General features: G+C 42.5%; 1 protein-coding gene across 5 annotated transcripts in view; it reads left to right on the top strand.

Moving 5' to 3' along the window:
* LOC106561353 (lysine-specific demethylase 7B) overlaps positions 1-19,664 on the top strand; it is a 43,101-nt gene extending 23,437 nt beyond the window's left edge. Inside the window, exons 5-21 of one of the 5 annotated variants that reach the window (XR_001318784.2) lie at positions 3,892-4,033; positions 4,949-5,135; positions 5,355-5,517; positions 10,878-10,965; positions 13,908-14,014; positions 14,113-14,204; positions 14,459-14,545; positions 14,818-15,048; positions 15,281-15,405; positions 15,696-15,904; positions 15,986-16,080; positions 16,174-16,331; positions 16,502-16,650; positions 16,757-16,815; positions 17,020-17,308; positions 17,436-17,598; positions 18,044-19,664. Coding sequence is in view for 4 of the 5 variants with exons in the window: in XM_014125213.2 (XP_013980688.1) it covers positions 3,892-4,033; positions 4,949-5,135; positions 5,355-5,517; positions 10,878-10,965; positions 13,908-14,014; positions 14,113-14,204; positions 14,459-14,545; positions 14,818-15,048; positions 15,281-15,405; positions 15,696-15,904; positions 15,986-16,080; positions 16,174-16,331; positions 16,502-16,650; positions 16,757-16,815; positions 17,020-17,308; positions 17,436-17,524 (2,270 nt within the window). In the remaining variant the exon portion in view is untranslated. Of the gene's footprint in view, positions 1-3,891; positions 4,034-4,948; positions 5,136-5,354; positions 5,518-10,877; positions 10,966-13,907; positions 14,015-14,112; positions 14,205-14,458; positions 14,546-14,817; positions 15,049-15,280; positions 15,406-15,695; positions 15,905-15,985; positions 16,081-16,173; positions 16,332-16,501; positions 16,651-16,756; positions 16,816-17,003; positions 17,309-17,435 lie in introns of those variants that run through there. The other 4 variants (XM_045688350.1, XM_014125213.2, XM_014125214.2 and 1 more) reach the window with 4 other exon arrangements.
* Positions 19,665-22,134: the final 2,470 nt, after the last annotated feature.

Consider the following 22,134-nt stretch of genomic DNA (forward strand, 5'->3'; position numbering starts at 1 on the left):
CCTATCATTAACATTAGAGCCAAGGAAAGAGCAATGTTTTAGCTACATTTTATGGTTGTCTTTGACGATGAAGGAACCGAGTACACAGCTTGTAAAATGTTTTATAAAAATGCTGTGGTTTAATCAAATGGGCTACCAACCAAGTGTTGTGGCATATCTGCTCTAGGCCTTCTCCCAACAACGTTACCGGTCAAGCCCAATTGTTTGCGTATTTTACTAAACCCGTGCCATCTGAGGTGAAGAGTGAAATACAAATAGATTGACTGATGCAGTGCTGCCACTGAGTTTTATATATATTTTTTTAAATGTGTAAGTTCATGTTGTAAATGTTGTAGCCTAAATATTCATACACTACCTTTCAAAGGTTTGCGGTTACTTAGAAATGTCAACAAAAAAAAAATCTTCATTTAAAATAACATCAAATTGATCAGAAATACAGTGTAGACATTGTTAATGTTGTAATTGACTATTGTAGCTGGAAACGGCAAATTTTTAATGGAATATCTACATAGGCGTACAGAGGCCCATTATCAGCAACCATCACTCCTGTGTTCCAATGGCACGTTGTGTTAGCTAATCCAAGTTTATCATTTTAAAAGGCTAATTGATCATTAGATAACCCTTTTGCAATTAGGTTAGCACAGCTGAAAACTGTTGTGCTGATTTAAAGAAGCAATAGAAGTGGCCTTTAGACTATTTATCTGGAGCATCAGCATTTGTAGGTTCGATTTACATGCTCAAAATGGCCAGAAACCAAACTTTCTTCTGAAACTCGTCAGTCTATTCTTGTTCTGAGAAATGAAAACTATTCCATGTGAGAAATTGCCAAGAAACTGAAGATCTCGTACATGTCATGAAAAGTGCTTGTGTCCATAGAAGTGGGGGGTGCACGGAATGTACCCTAATGCTGGAAGGGGGACCTGAGTGAAAAGGTTTGTTTAGAAAACTCTCTTATCCAGAGCAACTTAGTCGGTGCATTTAACTAAGACAGTATAGACAACCACATATCACAGTTGCATATTGAATTACTGAAATTATTTTCAATACTTCATAAAAACACAATAGCCTACATATTTCTGCGTGTAAAAATGAGCACAGGACGGGAGTGATTTTTATCGGGAAGGGGCAGGAAAGTTTCGTGCCGATAGAACTGTTGCTGGATTAGAACAATACAGGAAAAATATTCACAGGAATGAATTTTCACTTCCGAGTCAATCTCTAGTGTAAGGGTGCGCTTTATACTGTTCACAGTGTGGTAGTCAGGGCACCAAAACAGTGAAGTTGAGCCTCGCACTTCAATGTTCTTAGTTGTTGCGGAAATTGACCCACAATGCTGTTTACTTTCTGCATCTACGTCATATCTCTGAGTCTACCTTTAATCCACCGATAATGAAAACGTGTGTAGATAATGGTGGATTAGTTTAGAGGACAGTGTTTCTTCACCTCTCTCCACTATTGAGTTTGGTACTTATGGGATCCCCTTACTTCCCCAGTACATTATCAGACATCTCAGGTTCATGTCCGGCTAAGTTTCTTTTGGGCTCAAATTACGTTCACTCTGCTATCAGTCTACTGACACACACACACACACACACACACACACACAGAGTGGAGACAAAACCATCTCACTTTTGCAGCTAACCTGAGAAAGTGCATCACTGGCCATTGTGCCTCTTAGCATGGGAATCATTGTGTCTCCAGGAAATGGCAATTTCTGCATAGTGCATCTTTAAGCTAAGCCTGTGGTGTTATCAGTCTAGGTTACGGTGTCAACCTGACAATCAAATCCAAATGGTCCAGTCAATGAATGGCCGTATTCATGTGTGGGTCTCTTTGGGGGTAGATTAGTCTGAAAATATTTTCTGATTATTGATATATATATATATATTTTTAAAGAGACTTTGAGATTGTTTAATGAAAAGCGCTATATACATTTATTATTATATTCACATAATGTTTAATTGCTTCATTACAACCCAAGCATTCACCACAGGCCAGCTGCCCAGCTACCGTGAATTCCGGACTATAAGCCGCAACTTTTTTCCCAGGCTTTGAACCTCGCGGCTTAAACAATGACGCGGCTAATATATGGATTTTTCCCACTTTCAATTGATTTTTCTATAAAAAAAAATACATTCTGTGACGTGCTCAGTTTTTTTGCCGGCTTGAAGCTTTCATTAGACCAATGAAATTGCCGACCGGGTTAAGGTCAAACAAATTTTTTGTTTACTGTTTAGCTTAAATCGAGCGCTCTCAAACTTCCCATCATTCTGATTACGGTAGTCATTTTGTCACCCTCATCATGGCAAAGACACGGAGAAATGCATATGATGCAGCTTTCAAGTTGAAGGCGATTGATCTGGCTGTTGGAAAAGGAAATAGAGCTGCTGCACGGGAGCTTGGTCTTAATGAGTCGATGATAAGACGTTGGAAACAGCAGCGTGAGGAATTGACTCAGTGCAAAAAGACAACTAAAGCTTACTGCTAATTTTTTATTTTTTGTTACACGTCGTGTTTCGTTAAAGCCAATTTATTTTTGTTACAAGCCGTGTTTCGTTAAAGCCTGTGTAAAGTTCATTTGTTTCAATGTACCGGTAGGCACCTGCGGCTTATAGACATGTGCGGCTTATTTATGTTCAAAATAATCCTTTTTTTAAAATTCAGTGGGTGCGGCTTATATTTAGGTGCGCTTAATAGTCCGGAAATTACGGTAATCAATTTACCTCAGAGGGCACTCTGCCTGCTAGGCCCAGCAGGGACCTGTAAGTTATTGTATTGAAAAATGTGTTTTCCATGCCATCTCTCCATTTTAGCCTAATGGCAAACCTGTTGTAAATCAGCTATTGCCCTTTTCGGAGCATGGTTGTTACATCACACTATCCAAGCACTTCAGACCTGGTACTAAGAAAGCCTCATCTATTCTCCAGGAAACCTGTGCTTCTGGTCCCTGACTGTCACTGGATGAAAAGATTGATGAAGGGATCATAATTGCTTATATGAGGAGCATAAATATTTGCCTAGGACATTTGTGGCTGGAGAGATTTTTTGCCCCCACTTGTCGTTGGTCATACTACGCCCAGGCAGCACCCTTCCCCATTTGTACACAAGTGCTCTCCTGGCTGTTCTGTATGTGAGGCTGCTCTGCCTTTAGCTGTTCCCTGACATCAGGCGGTGGCCAGTGGGGCCAAACAGGGCTGGGCTTGCACAACCACCAGCTGTCCTGGTACGGCCCCATGTTAACGGCAGGTCTGTTCACCGCTCCCCCCTCCGCCATTGTCTATTTGCCGTTTGCCAGTTGAATACAGGTGAGGTTATTTACACACATGAAAGACATTAACCAACTCCTACTAGGTCCCCTCCAAGCCTTCCCTCCTGTTGCTGCCTTCATCACTGGGAGTACAGTAATTGGATCTGGAGAGATTGCTTTGGATGTTTCAATGCACCTCCTCCAGTGGGGAGACTGCAGCAGCCCTGAGGCATCCATCAGAAGTATTAGGGGGGTTATGAAAGTGTCAGCAAGCTTCACGCCTTGCAGCCTCCATCACTGGACAACTGCGCTTGAGAACTCTAGTGGCTCTGACAGGCCCCGTGGCTGGGCTGGGGGAGAGGGCAGGGATTGGACTGGTTTGACTATACCTGGCAGAATTCAAAATGTTAGTATTTCTTTTTTGAAAGTAGAGCTTAGCATTTATTAGTCTGTTGTTCTGTGATATTCCGTCATGAGTCACACCGAATAATATGGCTGTAATATCATTTCAAATTCATCTGTCACCTGTTCTTACCTAACATGCTACATTCAAGTGTTAATGCCTGTCCTATCCTCAACTGCCCATTAGGCCTAACTGCCTCCCGCATGGCATAAATCATCTGATCTGACGCATTCTCTTGCAGGTGGTGACAAAATCGTGGATGTCATTGATGTTGCCAGACAGGCAGACAGCAAAATGAAGCTTCGAGATTTTGTCAAGTATTACTACAAACCTCATCGGCCAAAGGTGCTGAACGTGATCAGTCTGGAGTTTTCAGACACCAAGTAAGTATTGGTTACTTTTCGCAGTTAACACATGTCCTGCTGCTGCTTTGATCATTGTATAATTTGGATTGACTTTAGTATTTTCTGGCTTCACTAAATGTTCACCATTATAATATTTGTAGCTAAAAGCACTTAATACAATTGTTATAGATTACCTGCTATGATTTAGTGAATACTCCTGTGATTCAGTGAAATTGTAGGACTATAATTGGGTCAAAATGTATATTCACCATGCTTGCAAGTATAGTAGTGAGAGGAGATGAGCATTGCACTCCAAACAGCAGGGATGCAAATTCTTGCTGAGTTCAGAAGTACAGCGCTGACGGCACTATTGAAGATATGCTGTCTACTACAGACAAGCAGAAGGGATCCACTGCCCACAGGCACTTTGCTTACAGCCTATTTAGAGAGACGGAAAGGTTTGGAAAAAAATATGAGACTAAGCTTGGATCCTTCATAACTGAGCATCAATGTTCTACCAGGCTTCACAGTGGAAATGATAATTTGAAAGATTTTTTTTTTTTTTAAGAATGTGTCTTGTCATCTGAAAAGGTGTCCTCTGGAGGAACCCCATTAGGGCATACTGATTTAGAACCATCAGCACTGCCTGATTAGCAGGCAGGGGGCGACGAAGCCAATCCCCCTATGGTAAGACGAGGCCTCAGACCTGTTGGTGGGTGATCTGTAAAACAGAAAGCGAAAACGGCAAAGAGGTGGGGAGAAATGCATTATTTTAAATGAATCTCATTAGTCAATGCCTGGCTGATTGGTGAACAGTGATCTGAAGGTGTCACATGACGAACAGTTCAGCCTTATTAGTGCGCAATGATGGATGTATTGAAAGATGAGTCGCGTAACGAACGACTCTGCCTAACTGGTAGAACATCCCTAAACTCTTCCTTTGTATTCTCTCAGGATGGCAGAGCTGGTGGTGGTGCCTGATATCGCTCAGAAGATGTCCTGGGTGGAGAACTACTGGCCAGATGACTCCTTCTTCCCCAAGCCCTTTGTTCAGAAGTACTGCCTGATGGGGGTGAAGGACAGCTACACAGACTTCCACATAGACTTCGGAGGCACATCTGTGTGGTACCATGTACTCTGGGTAAACTGGGGAATTGCTGTGCTCAGCATATTGTATATCTTCAGACCGCAGCGTATCCCTTTTGAAATATGTGCTATGGTTAGGCTCCAGAGTTGTTCAAATCTGTTTGCTTTGGCTATGTAGTTTGACAGCCCAGCATGATTAATCACAAATATTCCCCTCAGATACGCTACTGTACATTTATGTTAATAATTCAAATGTTTCATCTTTGTCCTGAAGGGAGAGAAGATTTTCTACTTGATCAAGCCGACCCAGGATAATCTTGCACTATACGAGGTGTGGAGTTCGTCCCCCAACCAGAGCGAGGTGTTCTTCGGGGACAAGGTGGACCAGTGCTACAAGTGTGTGGTGCCACAGGGAACCACCGTCCTCATCCCCACAGGTGAGGAGAGACTAAGTTTCTGCAACTGTCTCCGTTCTCACCTCAGGACAAAATGTGTTAATTTTTTTATAAGGAACTTGTCTGAGTTCAAAGTGTTCAAATTACTCTACTGTTTCAACATGCCTCATATACAGCACTATATTTCGAAAGCTCTGCTTCAGGGCATTAAAAAACACAAGAGCCATAAGGAGCCATAGAGCTGTTTTTCTACTTGGCACTGAGCAGACCAGCTAGCCTTTGATGGCGTCTCACAGGAAGGTCTGTGTGATTTGTGTCTTCAACTGTAAGCGCCGAAGGGCCTGAGTGAACCACTTTGTCACCGTGGACACCAGCACCACATGCCATCTTCCTTCCGTCAACTGTGGTTCACAGAACTTCCTCACATCATATGGCAAGTCAAATAGGTGATGATGCTTTAATTACATACATGCCACACACACACACACACACACACACACACACACACACACACACACAGTGGCTTGCGAAAGTATTCACCCCCTTGGTATTTTTCTTATTTTGTTGCCTTACAACCTGGAATTAAAATTCGATTTTTGGGGGGGGGTTTCTGTCATTTGATTTACACAACATGCCTACCACTTTGAAAATGCTAAATATCTTTTGTGAAACAAACAAGAAATAAGACAAAAAAACAGAACTTGAGAGTGCATAACTATTCACCCCCCCAAAGGCAATACTTTGTAGAGCCACCTTTTACAGCAATTACAGCTGCAAGTCTCTTGGGGTATGTCTCTATAGGCTTGGCACATCTAGCCACTGGGATTTTTGCCCATTCTTTAAGGCAAAACTTCTCGAGCTCCTTCAAGTTGGATGGGTTCTGCAGGTGTACAGCAATCTTTAAGTCATACCACCGATTCTCAATTGGATTGAGTTCTGGGCTTTGACTAGGCCATTCCAAGACATTTAAATGTTTCCCCTTAAACCATTCGAGTGTTGCTTTAGCAGTATGCTTAAGGTCATTGTCCTGCTGGAAGGTGACCCTCTGTCCCAGTCTCAAATCTCTGGAAGACTGAAAAAGGTTTCCCTCAAGAATTTCCCTGTATTTAGCACCATCCATCATTCCTTCAATTATGATCAGTTTCCCAGTCCCTGCCGATGGAAAAACATCCCCACAGCATGATGCTGCCACCACCATGCTTCACTGTGGGGGTGTTGTTCTCGGGGTGATGGGAGGTGTTGGGTTTGCGCCAGACATGGCGTTTTCCTTGCTGGCCAAAAAGCTCAATTTTAGTCTCATCTGACCAGAATATCTTCTTCCATATTTTTGGGGAGTCTCCCACATGCTTTTTGGTGAACACCAAACGTGTTTGCTTATTCTTTTCTTTAAGCAATGGCTTTTTTCTGGCCACTCTTCCGTAAAGCCCAGCTCTGTAGAGTGTACGGCTTAAAGTGGTCCTATGGACAGATACTCCATTCTCCGCTGTGGAGCTTTTGGTGGGCGGCCCTCTCTTGGCAGGTTTGTTGTGGTGCCATATTCTTTCCATTTTTTAATAATGGATTTAATGATTCTCCGTGGGATGTTCAGTTTTGGATATTTTTTTATAACCCAATCCTGATCTGTACTTCTCCACAACTTTGTCCCTGACCTGTTTGGAGAACTTCTTGGTCTTCATGGTGCCACTTGCTTGGTGGTGCCCCTTGCTTAGTGGTGTTGCAGACTGGGGATTTTCAGAACAGGTGTATGTATGTATGTATGTATGTATGTATGTATGTATGTATGTATGTATGTATGTATGTATGTATGTATGTATGTATGGAAAAATAAAGGGAACACTAAAATAACACATCCTAGATCTGAATGAATGAAATAATCTTATTAAATACTTTTTTCTTTACATAGTTGAATGTGCTGACAACAAAACCACACAAAAATAATCAATGGAAATCCAATTTATCAACCCATGGAGGTCTGGATTTGGAGTCACACTAAAAATTAAAGTGGAAAACCACACTACAGGCTGATCCAACTTTGATGTAATGTCCTTAAAACAAGTCAAAATGAGGCTCAGTAGTGTGTGTGGCCTCCACATGCCTGTATGACCTCCCTACAACTCCTGGGCATGTTCCTGATGAGGTGGCGGATGGTCTCCTGAGTGATCTCCTCCCAGACTTGGACTAAAGCATCCGCCAACTCCTGGACAGTCTGTGGTGCAACGTGGCGTTGGTGGATGGAGCGAGACATGATGTCCCAGATGTGCTCAATTGGATTCAGGTCTGGGGAACGGGTGGGCCAGTCCATAGCATCAATGCCTTCCTCTTGCAGGAACTGCTGACACACTCCAGCCACATGAGGTCTAGCATTGTCTTGCATTAGGAGGAACCCAGGGCCAACCGCACCAGCATATGTTCTCACAAGGGGTCTGAGGATCTCATCTCGGTACCTAATGGCAGTCAGGCTACCTCTGGCGAGCACATGGAGGGCTGTGCGGCCCCCCAAAGAAATGCCACCCCACACCATGACTGACCCACCGCCAAACCGGTAATGCTGGAGGATGTTGCAGGCAGCAGAACGTTCTCCACGGCGTCTCCAGACCCTGTCACGTCTGTCACATGTGCTCAGTGTGAACCTGCTTCATCTGTGAAGAGCACAGGGCGCCAGTGGCGAATTTGCCAATCTTGGTGTTCTCTGGAAAATGCCAAACGTCCTGCACGGTGTTGGGCTGTAAGCACAACCCCCACCTGTGGACGTCGGGCCCTCATACCACCCTCATGGAGTCTGTTTCTGACCGTTTGAGCAGACAGATGCACATTTGTGGCCTGCTGGAGGTCATTTTGCAGGGCTCTGGCAGTGCTCCTCCTGCTCCTCCTTGCACAAAGGCGGAGGTAGCGGTCCTGCTGCTGGGTTGTTGCCCTCCTACGGCCTCCTCCACGTCTCCTGATGTACTGGCCTGTCTCCTGGTAGCGCCTCTATGCTCTGGACACTACGCTGACAGACACAGCAAACCTTCTTGCCACAGCTCGCATTGATGTGCCATCCTGGCTGAGCTGCACTACCTGAGCCACTTGTGTGGGTTGTAGACTCCGTCTCATGCTACTACTAGAGTGAAAGCACCGCCAGCATTCAAAAGTGACCAAAACATCAGCCAGGAAGCATAAGAACTGAGAAGGGGTCTGTGGTCACCACCTGCCGAACCACTCCTTTATTGGGGGTGTCTTGCTAATTGCCAGCTGTTGTCTATTCCATTTGCACAACAGCATGTGAAATTTATTGTCAGTGTTGCTTCCTAAGTGGACAGTTTGATTTCACAGAAGTGTGATTGACTTGGAGTTGCATTGTGTTGTTTAAGTGTTCCCTTTATTTTTTTGAGCTGTGTGTGTGTGTGTGTGTATATATATATATATATATATATATATATGGAGGTCATGTGACAGGTCATGTGATCCACCACACAGGTGGACTTTATTTAACTAATTATGTGACTTCTGAAGGTATTTGGTTGCGCCAGATCTTATTTAGGGGCTTCATAGCAAAGGGGGTGAATACATATGCATGCACTACTTTTCTGTTGTTTTATTTGTTATAATTTTTTGAAACAAGTTATTTTTTTCATTTCACTTCACCAATTTGGACTATTTTGTGTATGTCCATTACATGAAATCCAAATAAAAATCCATTTAAATTATAGGTTGTAATGCAACAAAATAGGAAAAACGCTAAGGCGGATGAATACTTTTGCAAGGCACTGTGTATGATATATATTTTATCCAGTTTCTCTAACCACAGGGCAGAGAAGCAGATTTCCAAGTTATTTATAGTGAAACTTATTTTTTTCACTAGAGGGAAACCACATGGCTTCCCACAAGGCTGCTTTTCCCAGTTGGAGGGCTGGGGGGTGTGAAAGCTCTCTGGGCTGATGATGCTAGCAGACACTGAGATTACGAGTGGCTCCCTGCTGGGAGAGCTGCCCGGCCCTGGTCCATATTCACCAACCTGTCAAATCGCTCCCACAGGCCCCTAGTACACACACGGGCTCTCAGTATATAAACGACACAACCAGCATTCTTTAATATGCAAACAATGTTAATCCCCATGTAAAGACATTGTTTATCAATACCCCACTAAAGCATGACACTCATAAATAAGGTAGCCATGAGGTAGCAGGTAGCCTAGCACTTAAGAATGTTGGGCCAGTAACTGAAAGGTCGCTGTTTCGGATCCCTGAGCCGGCAATGTGGAAAATCTGCCTTTCTGCCCTTGAGCAAGGCATTTAAACCCCAACAACGGCTCCCCGGGTGCTGACGATGTGGACGTCGATTAAGGCAGCCCCCCGCACCTCTCAGATTTAGAGGGGTTGGGTTAAATGTCGCAGATGCATTTAGGTTGAATGCATTGTTGTGCAACTGACTAGGTTTTCCCTTTCCCAATCTCAATGTGCATTTGGGTGGACTTTCCAGGGTGTTTGCCAAAAAAAGCCAGGTAAGGATGTTTCACAATTGTTTTCACAATTTTCCCCAGGGAAAAATGTAATGTGTTTCTAAGTGCATAGAAAGACTAATACAACAAATATCTATCTCCTGACATCGTAGATGAATGTAACTGAAAGAACAGTTAAGCTAAAGAGAATTTTAGAGCGGGGGATTGTGCCAAGAGTGTGCAAAGCTGTCATCAAGGCAAAGGGTGGCTATTTGAAGAATCTCAAATATAAAATATATTTTGATTTGTTTGATTTGGTTACTGCATGATTCCATATGTGTTATTTCATAGTTTTGATGTCTTCACTATTATTCTACAATGTAGAAAATAGTAAAAATAAAGAAAAACCTTTGAATGAGTAGGTGTTCTAAAACTTTTGACCGGTAGTGTATGTTGTAACATATACCATTTCAGACACTTTAATTATCACGTGAAGCCAAAGGCCCCCTGGTAGGGAAGGTCAGTGTTGGGCTATTGATGGCTGGTATGTAGGCGACCTGCAGACAGGCAGGGGTTGAGAGAGAACCCCATCTGGTATCAGCCATCCATATAATCTCTTGAGCGGCTACCGTCCTCTCTGCTGGGGCCACAGCAGCTCCATGTTCACCCTCCATGACAGAGCATTTATTATGTTTAGGGTCCACCGGCACAGCATTGTCACACCTGTTTGGCTGCACTGCTGCCACATGGAAGGATATATCCTCTGGTGTAATACAATCCTTCCAAAATGTTCCAAATGAAATGTTTAAATGTATTGCATGCAAAGCAGATTTCAGAGAAACTTGAAACTGGAGAGGGTGATGGATTGATTTTCAGCTGGCACACTGTGTGTGCGTGCGAGTGTGTTTGCCTCGTGCTACTAGCCTTTTGCTCCACATTGGTAGGTCAGCTGTTGATTTGGTCCATCCTCCTCTGTGTTCCCCAGGATGGATCCATGCTGTTCTCACCTCTCAGGATTGCATGGCGTTCGGTGGGAACTTTCTCCACAACCTCAACATAGGCATGCAGCTCAGGTGAGCACCTGGAAAAACTGCCCCACTGGCCTATGCGTATTTTATTAACTTTCATTGTATTAACCGAAGTAATAACATTATGAAATGAATGGCCAAATACACTGCTGTTATCTTCTTTTTAATGGCCAGTGATGAAGTAGTGGTAGAATGTCTATGGTTTGACCGTGATCCCACTGGGCACAAACTAGATGAATCAACGTTGTTTCCACTTCATTTCAACAACAACAAGAAAATGTGATGAATCAATGTGAAAAACTGATTGGATTTTGGGAATGTGTGTGTATACTGAACAAAAATATAAACACAACATGCAACAATTTCAACATCCATATAAGGAAAATATGTCGATTTTTAAATACAATCATTAGGCCCTAATCTATGGATTTCAAATGACTGGGCAGGGGCGCAGCCATAGGTGGGCCTGGGAGGGCATATGCTCACCCACTTGGGAGCGAGGCCCAGCCAATCAGATTTTTTTTTTTCCCCACCCAAAGGGTTTTATTACAGACAGATACTCCTCGGTTTCATCAGCTGTCCGGGTGGCTTGTCTCAGATGATCCCGCAGATGAAGAAGCCGGCTGTGGAGGTCCTGGGCTGGCATGGTTACACGTGGTCTGCGGTTGTGAGGCTGGTTGGAAGTCCTGCAAAATTCTCTAAAACGACGTAGGAGGCTGCTTATGGTAGCGAAATTAACATTCAAGTCTCTGGCAACAGCTCTGGGGGACATTCCTGCAGTCAGCATGCCAATTGCATGCTTCCTCAAAATTGAGACATCTGTGGTGTTGTGTGACAAAACTGCACATTTTAGTGGCCTTTTGTCCCCAGCACAAGGTGCAACTGTGTAATGATCGTGCTGTTAATCAGCTTCTTGATATACCACACCTGTCAGGTGGATGGATTATCTTGGCAAAGGAGAAATGCTCACTAACAGGGATGTAGCCGGATTTGGGATGAGTTGGACCGCACACCAACAAGTGCTTAGCATATGTGGGAACTCCTTCAAGACTGTTGGAAAAGCATTCCAGGTGACGCTGGTTGAGAGAATGCCAAGAGTGTGCAAAGCTATCATCGAGGCAAAGGGTGGCTACTTTGAAAATCTAAAATATATTTAGATTTGTTTAACACATTTTTTGGTTTGTAGAAAATAGTAAAATAAAGAAAAACCCTTGAATGAGTAGGTGTGTCCAATCTTTTGACTGGTACTGTATATTCACTACATAACCAAAAGTATGTGGACATTTGCTCGTCGAACATCTTATTATAAAATCAGTTGGCATTAATATGGAGTTGGTCCCCTTTGCTGCTATAACAGCCTCCACTCTTCTGGGAAGGCTTTCCACTAGATGTTGGGACATTGCTGCGGGGTCTTGCTTCCCTTCACCCATGAGCATTAGTGAGGTCGGCACTGATGTTGGGCGATTAGGCCTGGCTCGCAGTCGGTGTTCCAATTCATCCCAAAGGTGTTTGATGGAGTTGAGGTCAGGGCTCTGTGCAGGCCAGTCAAGTTCTTCTACACTGATCTCAACAAACTATTTCTGTATGGACTTCGTTTTGTGTTCCATACCGCCCTTGTGCAATCTGCAGAATTCACTGCAGTTAGATGTGTTGGTGCCACTCAGGCAGTTTAAATTATTGATTGAGGACCTCTATGCAGTTGAATGTGATTGCTTTTATTAAATATGTTTGTGTGCTGAATTATATTGTTTTATACATGTATGTTTTATTATTCTGTTTTTATTGTAATGTTATACAGGGCAAAATATATTTTTAATCTCAGTGTGATTGTATAAATTGTCACGCTGAAACAGGAAAGGGCCTGTAACCACAAAATTCGAAGCACAGAATCGTCTAGAATGTCGCTGTAGCGTTAAGATTCTCTTCACTGTAACTGAGGGGCCTAGCCCGAACCATGAGACAGCCCCAGACTATTATTCCTCCTTTACAGTTGGCTACCTGTGCGGCGGCTCGGCCATGGAAACCAATTTTCAAGTTACAGACGAAAAGTTATTGTGCTGACGTTGCTTTCAGAGGCAGTTTGGAACTTGGTAGTAAGTGTTGCAACTGAGGACAGTCAACAACAAAAAAATTAGGCACTTCAGCACTCGCGGTCCTTTTCTGTGAGCTTGTGTGTCCTACCACTTCACAGCTGAGCCGTTGTTGCTCCTAGACATTTCCACTTTACAATAACAGCACTTACAGTTGACTGGGGCAGCTCCAGCTGGGCAGAAATTTGATGAACTGACTTGTTGAAAAGGTGTCATCCTATGACAGTGCCACGTTGAACGTCACTGCGCTCTTCAATACGGTTCATTCTACTGCCAATGTTTGTCTATGGAGATTGCATGTCTGTGCGCTTGATTTTTATACTCCTGTCAGCAACGGATGTGGCTGAAATGGGCATATCCACTCATTTGAATGGGTGTCCACATGTAGTGTATAATTTAAAAAAAATAGACATTGAACTGACATCTGTGCCCAGTGGGATGGGTCTCTTAGGGTGACCACATGTTCTGGACAGTCCCGCATTTTGTCCCGCGCCACGCTACCAAATAATTTCCTGAATTTTATCATATTAAAATGCCACTAATTTATAAAAAAAGTTTGATTTGTCCTATATTTCAGTCAGAATTCCTATTCTTTCGATGTGAATTGACTTTCCAACCCACTTATGACAAAACATATAACATAAGAATGTGTTACTGGTGATGTTAAACACTTCTAAAATCGTTGTTGAGATCTGATATTCTGCACAGCGCAAGAAGAGACGTAGGTCAATGTCTTATTGTCAACCAATCACGTACTTAAAAATATTAATGGAGGCTACTAAACTGTCCCATAAAATCATCCCGTTGTCCCGTATTTGAGTATTTTAAATGTGTTCAGCCTAGGTCTCAGCCCTGTGGAGCTGTGTTTGATCTCCATTGCTGCATCCTCAACTACAGGTGTTATGAAATGGAGTGGCGGTTAAAGACTCCGGACCTCTTCAAATTCCCTTACTTTGAGGCAATCTGCTGGTACGTGGCCAATAATCTACTGGAGACTCTAAAAGGTGAGAGAAATACCACTCAGCGGAGGAGTTTGTTGCTGTTTTGGTGATGTGACTTTCTGCCCTTTTTTCCCCAAACATCCTTCTCATATGATTCTCAGAGTTACGAGAGGATAACTGCCTTCCCCCAGTCTACCTGACAGATGGAGTGAAAGCCTTGATTACTGCACTGAAAAACTGGCTGAAACGAGAGGTAGGATACTACAGAAAAACAGATTCTCGATGGCAAATTGGCTTCTTTTGTCTGTGCAACATCTGACTACAGAATAGGACATTTGTTCACAATATCTACATTCTAATGTAATCTACATTGGGCTCCTTCAAGGCCAATGGTGGGCAGGTTGTATCTGGTGTGATGGTATGATCTGGCTGGGAAACTGTAACCACCATCTGCAGACAAGACTGTACAAGACTGTCATTGTCCCCCTGCTCTCTGCCTCTCCTCAGGTCACAGAGCAGGCCAGCGAGGTCCCAGACCATATCAGACCCAACCATCTGATTAAAGAACTCACAAAGGAAATCCGCTACCTGGAGGTAAGGCCTAGCGTGGAGACTAGAAGGGGAGAGAGGGCCTCAGGCTGTTATGTGAGAGCATAAAGGAGAAGAAATGCTCAGTGACTCACAAGGACACTGAAGCTTCTTACTTGGAGCTGGTTGTAAACATTTTGTGCTCATTGAGTAAAAGTTAGCTGTCCCTGAATATTTTCCTTTTTCTCTTTTTATAAATACCAGGTCAAAAGCACTTTCTTTGAAGCTGGATATTGTAGCGTTGTGGTTCTGTACTAACTAGCATATCTTGACCACAGGAGGAGGAGCAGAGTGGAGGTAGCAAGCCAGTGAAATCTCAGGGATGTGGACCGTGCCCACTGACGCGGTCGACTCTGGAGAAGGCTAGACATCATGCTCGCAGGACAGCCAGACGGCTACGGCACCACCACCATCATCACCATGCGCCCAAGACCCCCTCCAACCTGGAGATCCTGGAGCTGCACACGCGACAGGTGCTCAAGAGGCTGGAGGTGGGACCCTTTGAGGAGGTGAGGGCATTGACACACTACCCTCTCCCCTACGCTGCTTGTGTAACACATAGTTTTTAAAATTATTTTATTTAACCTTTATTTAACTAGGCAAGTCAGTTAAGAACAAATTCTTATTTACAATGACTCCATTTCTCCTGGTTTATCCATGTCTTGGAGTACGTTACCCATACACTGAGGCTAGGTTAATTATAAACTTTTGTCATAGTAAATCTCTATGCCCTTTTCTCAGGATGTCCCGTTCAGCTCCACGGTGATGGCCAAGTTCAACAAGACGTCCATGGCGTCGGCTGCAGCGGTGGACAGGAGGCTAGACAACAACCTCCTTCTGGTGATGTGCAACGGCAGGATTATTAGGTGAGCTGGAAGAACTCACCACCTACTCAACACCCAAAACCTCCAACTGGCTTTGACGATGCTCCGCACTGCTCAACTTATTGGCTGGAGCGGTTTCATGTTACAACTCAGAGCTGCCGTTGTGCTAGGACGTACCAGCTGCACTATGCGATCTTTACATGTTTCAACTCATCACTTAAATAAACTTGAACCTAAATAACAGGAGTTAAGATGGCTTTCAGTGCCATATGCTGTGGTTTGTCTATTTGTTTGCCTCTAGGCTTTTTCTCCTTTTACTATTGTGTGCACAGAGATGAGCGTCGTCACACAAGGGTGAAGAGTAGTCCGGTGCGGGATGGTAGGAGGACTGGCGACCACCAGAGGGAAGGGGTCCTGGTGAAGACCAAGCTTAATGACAGCAAGCTGGAACAGCATCAAGACCAAGATAGAGAGGAGAAACCCAGCCCCCTCAGCAGTGAGTCTAACTGGTCATCTCACCAGCTGTCAATCAACGGTTTAGGTAGGCTCATCTTTGAATGCACCAGAATTTCACGTAACATTTAGGTGCAGATATTTAATTCATCCTTCTCTTTTTCCTCAGAGTTTTTTGAAAGAGTGAATTCCGATCTCAGGAAAGGAGCCGTGGTGTACTCCGACATTTCAGACTCTGAGTCCGAAGAACGTTGCTCTATGCAGGTAGCTAATCCCACATCCTCCCCAAAGCCCTGTCTCTCCTTCACACAGAACTGTTTAAGTTATAAAGGCTGACACATATGTGTGACTGTGCAGAAAAAGGACTCCTCGGGGGAAGATTCGGGGAGCTCCGAGGAGGAGGAGGAGGAGGAGGAAAGGGAGGATAAGGAGCATTGCAGGATGGCGCGAGGCAGTGTGAAGGACCTACACCAGGCCAGCCAGGCCCTTCACCAGTTCCACAAACCACTCAAAGGGTACAGGAAGAATGGATGAATGGACCAAGTGGCGTTCTTGTTCTAAGGATTCTGTATGCATCAATCCAATGCAATACAAATACAATGGGGGAAATTAGTGCATACAGTGCATGATTCATTCATTATCCAGTTGAGTTAAGAGATTAAGTTGTTACTATACTTGTTTGCAGACAATGCCCTACCTCTCCAACCACAGAAGAGGAGGCTATTGAGGGCATGCTGTCCATGGCAGGGCTGCTTTATCCTCAGCGACCAGAGGAGAGCAGCACTGCCCAGGAGCCCTGGTGGTCCAGCCTGGCTCATCAGTTCCCCGACAGTGGTACACTCCAGTCCTGAAATGATTATAAACTTCAAGATTTCAATTTGACTAAGCCCCTAATTCAATCAATTTCAGATAGTCAACTTTCTCTGTATTTGTCCTGTAGGTGGAAGAGAGCCTGTGTCAGGGGATGATTCAGACAGCAACTCCACACTGAGCCTTCAGGTAATAATAATAATCAAGAGTGAATGGGTCATGCCTGCACATGCTGAGACTGACATCTCTTAAGACTGATGAGACTACAATTTGAGACTACATCAGAATCACTCTCTGTATTTGAATTACTAATATTCCTCTTTAGGTAACAAGTTGGGATGTTATTCAAAGAACAGCAGATCCAATTTAAAGTATAGTCTCCCCTTCCTTTAGGATGAGCGGAGGGCACAGCAGCATGTGCGTAAGGAGTGTCGAGCCGAGCTTAGCCAGAGGATCCAGGAGAACAAGAACTTCATGGACAATCAGAGCAGTGGGAGTAACAGTAACAGCAGCGAGGCCTGGGGTGACCAAAGCCCCTCTCAGGGTGCCTCTAGCCCCCTCCGCCTGGACCTCAGCTCAGGGACTGACTACCAGTACAGTGAGACTTCCCTGTCACCCCCCCGGCACCCCTCCAAGAGGCCCGCTCCAAACACCCCACCCATCAGTAATCAAGCGACTAAAGGTTTGACTCCATATTTATTTATTTTATCTAGCTAATCTATTGGAGTAGTAGCTGGAATTAGCATAGCATTATTCCTCTCTCGCTCATCCTTTTGTTATTGATCTCTGTGCAATGTTTTTCTCCTCAGGAAAACGTCCTAAGAAAGGTATGGCCACCGCTAAGCAGAGACTAAGGAAGATTCTCAAGCTGAGCAGGAACAACCACTTCTTGCTATAGCACTCAAGACCCTGATGTCTACAGAAGTAACTTTGAGAAGGGACAACTCGCCCCCCTGCCCATATACTCTTTAGGTTGTGACTCACATTTTACAAAAATCATTGCTTGGATGGATTGACACATTAATGGCCACATGCTTGTTGTGCAAGTATTGGATGTAGGGCTTTCAGAGTTAATCAGTTAACTTGAGTTAATTTTAGTGCACTCTTTTTATTACATTTTTTGTGTGATTAATCGCATTGTCTGAAAGTGTTCAAAATAAACTGAAACATCCAAAATACATAATCTATACAGATAAAAACAACGATGCGATGTCCAACAAGTTGACATTTAGGTTAAAGAAAGTGTGCTTTATCAATTTACCTGATTTGGCTAACTGTTACTTTGGACAAAATGAAGACTTCAATATTCTTGTAATGCTTTTCGTATAAAATTTGAGCATATTCTGAATTTGCGATTTAATCGTGATTGATCACAGCAATTCCTGGAATTAACTCAATTTATTTTATCGTTTGACAGCCCTAATTGGATAACAAGATAATGGATTTACACAAGAAAGCACACAATTTCCCATGGTGAAGTGATGGTGCGCTGTAAAAAGAAAAAAGAAACTGCATGGATCCTCAGCAATGACATTGGATTGTATATGATCTGGCCATCAAAAGAGCTATACAGTAAATATGGCTTTGTTTCAGAATTGAAGCACCGCAACAACACAGGATTATACAAAGACGCATGGCATTGGGAATTTAAATTACGTTTGATAGAACAACATTTGCATCTGAGCCACACGCTGTCATATCCATTTTGGCTGTTGCTTTTTACCTAAGGCTTGCACTAGCCCTTCCAACCAACACTACTTGTTATGCCACAACAAGCAAATAGTGTTGTTTAAGCCAAGAATGGCAAGTGAAAAAGGCTGCTTTCTGCTACCAGAGTTTATCACCTCTTTGGGACATTGTCATGTGTTGGTTTGGTCTGACTTAAGATCAATAATGACGCTATGGTGTTTAAATGGTGCTGAAGTGCATATTCATGTTATCCTTTCGTCTACCCTCTTGTTACAATCACCAGTGATTGAATTTGAGAGGGGGGTATATTTTGATGCAGCACTCCAGGCACCTCAGCTTTTACATACTGCAAGGCTATCTGTCGCTAATGCATTAAGCCATTCCAAGAATACCTCTCCCAACACATTGTTTACTGGTTCTGTTTACTGAAGGGGTTACGACTCCTCATTGCTCTATAGTTGGATCACTGACCATATCAAATGTGTTCCTTTGGTCCCACCTATTGGTCAAAGGCAGGCAGGAGCTTGAAAGTGCTGTTATTATGAAAGGTTTTTGAAATTGCAAAAAGCTATCAAGTAGCAAATGTACAGAATGTATTTAGAGAAAATATAAGTTGTCCTTAATTTATTTAACTTTCTCTTTTGGTGTTTGTGTTTTATTGTTTTTCTTTTGCTGGTATTGAATTATGTATTGTGAAAAAGTTAATAATGGCTTTGATATGACAATCCTGTTACAATGGTTAATTAACGGGGGTGTGATTATTTTTTTATATTCGCAAACGGGTTGTATATGTTGCCTTCTATCACATTTGTATGGGTGGATTTAAGCAAAAATCTACTAACATGTGGATCTAAATTAGATTTTAAATGTTTTGGAGATGATACACATTTCTTATCTTCTAGGTCGGCTAAGATTGATATTATCAAAGAATATTTGTCTTACTCGTTAGTATGATTTTTTATTTTATGTAATGTAAATGTGTCTTAAGTGACACTGATCATTTTATTATTGTACAAAGTGTATGTGAGAAATGTAATTATGGCTACTGATCTAGTTATTGTTAGTGTCTATCACTATACCCTTTGCTTGAAAGACCTCAGGTTGGATTTTGAATTGGTGGTCTTTTTTTGTTGGTGATAATGCCAAAAATGTGATTACCATGAATGGGCGAAATGAGAGGTTGCTCCTGTTGGTGTCATTCTCAGGGACACATTCTCTTGACTTAAGAAACATCTTTTTTTTTTCATAAGCAACATGAAATTACCCATCATCGTTGACACTTTCTGATCATTGATTTTATTTACATTAAAAAAGTGGCATTGGTATTACGAGTGTTACTAGGAAACCCCTTTAGTTGTGACCTTGACTCCTTTTTATGGAAATTGAATTATGCTGCCTGTCTTCCCAACATTCATTGGGAAGTTTGTTCATACATGTTGTCAATCGTCGTCACTTCAGTAAGTGAATGGTGGACTGAGGTACTATGTTACAACTGCTCAGGGCTCTTTGGTGGTGACTGTTTCTAGACTAAGAACTTTGAAATATTTATTTTGTGGACATTGTGCTACAGAGAATGGTTGCACCAAAAGAAGCAAACTTTTGAATACAAATCCTCTTTCTGCATTTAGCAAAGAGCGTGCCAACAGAGGTGACCCCAAGTGAAGTTGAGCCATCTACTAAATCCTCACCATTCTTATATGCTATCTGCCAAGGCATATTGCACTAACTTCCAGGTTTAAGCATATCAAATAGCTTTAGATGCCCCCATTTCAAGTATTTGTGACAGAACTGAGTTCCCATCATGAACTGACTTTTAATCCACACCCTCATGCTCATGGTGCCATCTGCCTGGCTACCTACTGTATTTAGCCATTGTGCTTGAGCTCCAAATGTATTGGGACAGTGAATTTTTTTTCTTTGTTTTGGCTCTGTACTCCAGCACTTTGGATTTGAAATGATACAGTAACTATGAGGTTAGTCAGCTTTAATTTGATGCTATTTTGATCCATATTGGGTGAACCATTTAGAAATTACAGCACTTGGTGTACATGGTCAAAAGTATTGGAACTAATTCACTTGTGTATTAAAGTAGTCTCAAGTTTATTTAGTCCCATATTGATAGGACGTAATGATTACATCAAGCTTGTGACTACAAACTTGTTGGATGCATTAGCTGTTTGTTTTGATTGTGTTTCAGGTTATTTTGTGCCCAATAGAAATTAATGGTAAATAATGTATTGTCATTTTGGAGTCACTTTTATTGTAAATAAGAATAGGATGTTTCTAAACATTTCTACATTAATGTGGATGTTACCATGATTACGGATAATCCTGAATGAGTGAGAAAGTTAGACGTACATATCATTTACCCCCCCCCCCCCCCCAAAATAGAAAAACAATGTTAAACTCCCCTGATATTAAAATGGTGAGAGGTTAGCATGTCTTGAGGGTATGATATTATTTGTGCGTCTAACTTTCTCACTCTTCATTATTCACAATTCATTCAGGACTATCCGTAATCGTGGTAGCATCCACATTAATGTCCCATGTTTCATGAGCTGAGCTGAAATAAAAGATCCCAGAAATGTTCCATATGCACAAAAAGTGTATTTCTCTCAAATTTGGACCACGAACCTGTTTGCATCCCTGTTAGTGAGCATTTCTCCTTTGCCAAGATAATCCATCCACCTGAGAGGTGTAACCACACGAGCCCAGGACCTCCACATCCGGCTTCTTCTCCTGCAGGATTGTCGATGAGTGGGTGCTGAGGAGTATTTTTGTCTGTAATAAAGCCCTTTTGTGGGGAAAAGCAAATACTTATTGGCTGGTCATTGCTCCCAAGTGAGTGGGCCTATACCCTCCCAGGCCCACCCATGGCTGTACCTGCGCCCTGTCATGTGAAATCCATAAACAAGAGCCTTCTGAATTTATTTCAATTTACTGATTTCCTTATATGAACTGTAACTCAGTAATATATTTGAAATTGTTTTGTGTTATTTTTGTTCAGTATAGAAGTGTTTAGAAACATTCTATTATTATTTACAATAAAATGTACTCTAAAATGACACTACATGATTTACCATGAATTTCTATTTGGCACAAAATAATCTGAAACATAACCAAAACAAACAGTAAAAACATCCAACAAGTTTGTAGATTCACAAGCTTGATTTAATCATTGCGCGCTAGGAATAGGGGAGCAAATACTAAACTTTTGATTACTTTAATACACGTGAATTTGTCCCAATAGTTTTGGTCCCCTAAAATGGGTGGACTATGCACAGAAAGTGCTGTAATTTCTAAATGGTTCACCCTATATTGATGGAAATACCCTAAAATTAAAGCTGACAGTCTGCACTTTAACCTCAGTCATTGTATAATTTCTGGAGTACAGAGCCACAACAAGATGCTGTGGAGAGATTCATTCAGAGAAGCTTGACTTCCAATTCTATTCCCAGGCCCTGTAAAACCACAATAACAAGAAGTCTAAGCTTCTGAAAGGGCGAAGATCATGAGTTACTTTTCAGTTTCACTTTTCATCGTCCCAACATGTTTGATCATGCATGGCATTACTGGCCTTCTGGCAGAGTCTTCATCTCCAGTAGACTACTATTAATTGTACAGTATTTAACTGAATTTTAGCACATTTTTTGGTCATGGTGTCTATTTCCAGTCTGCGGTTTGGTTGAATGTCTATAATAGTTTATTTCATCATTGAAAACAATAAGCTTGTCTTGACACTAACCCATTGCAATGAATCTTTGAATGTTTATTTCTGTATCCCAATGTGGCCTGTAAATAATTACATATTTTAAAGTG

This window comes from Salmo salar, chromosome ssa10 (genome assembly GCF_905237065.1).
Source record: "Salmo salar chromosome ssa10, Ssal_v3.1, whole genome shotgun sequence".
Lineage (NCBI taxonomy): Eukaryota > Metazoa > Chordata > Actinopteri > Salmoniformes > Salmonidae > Salmo > Salmo salar.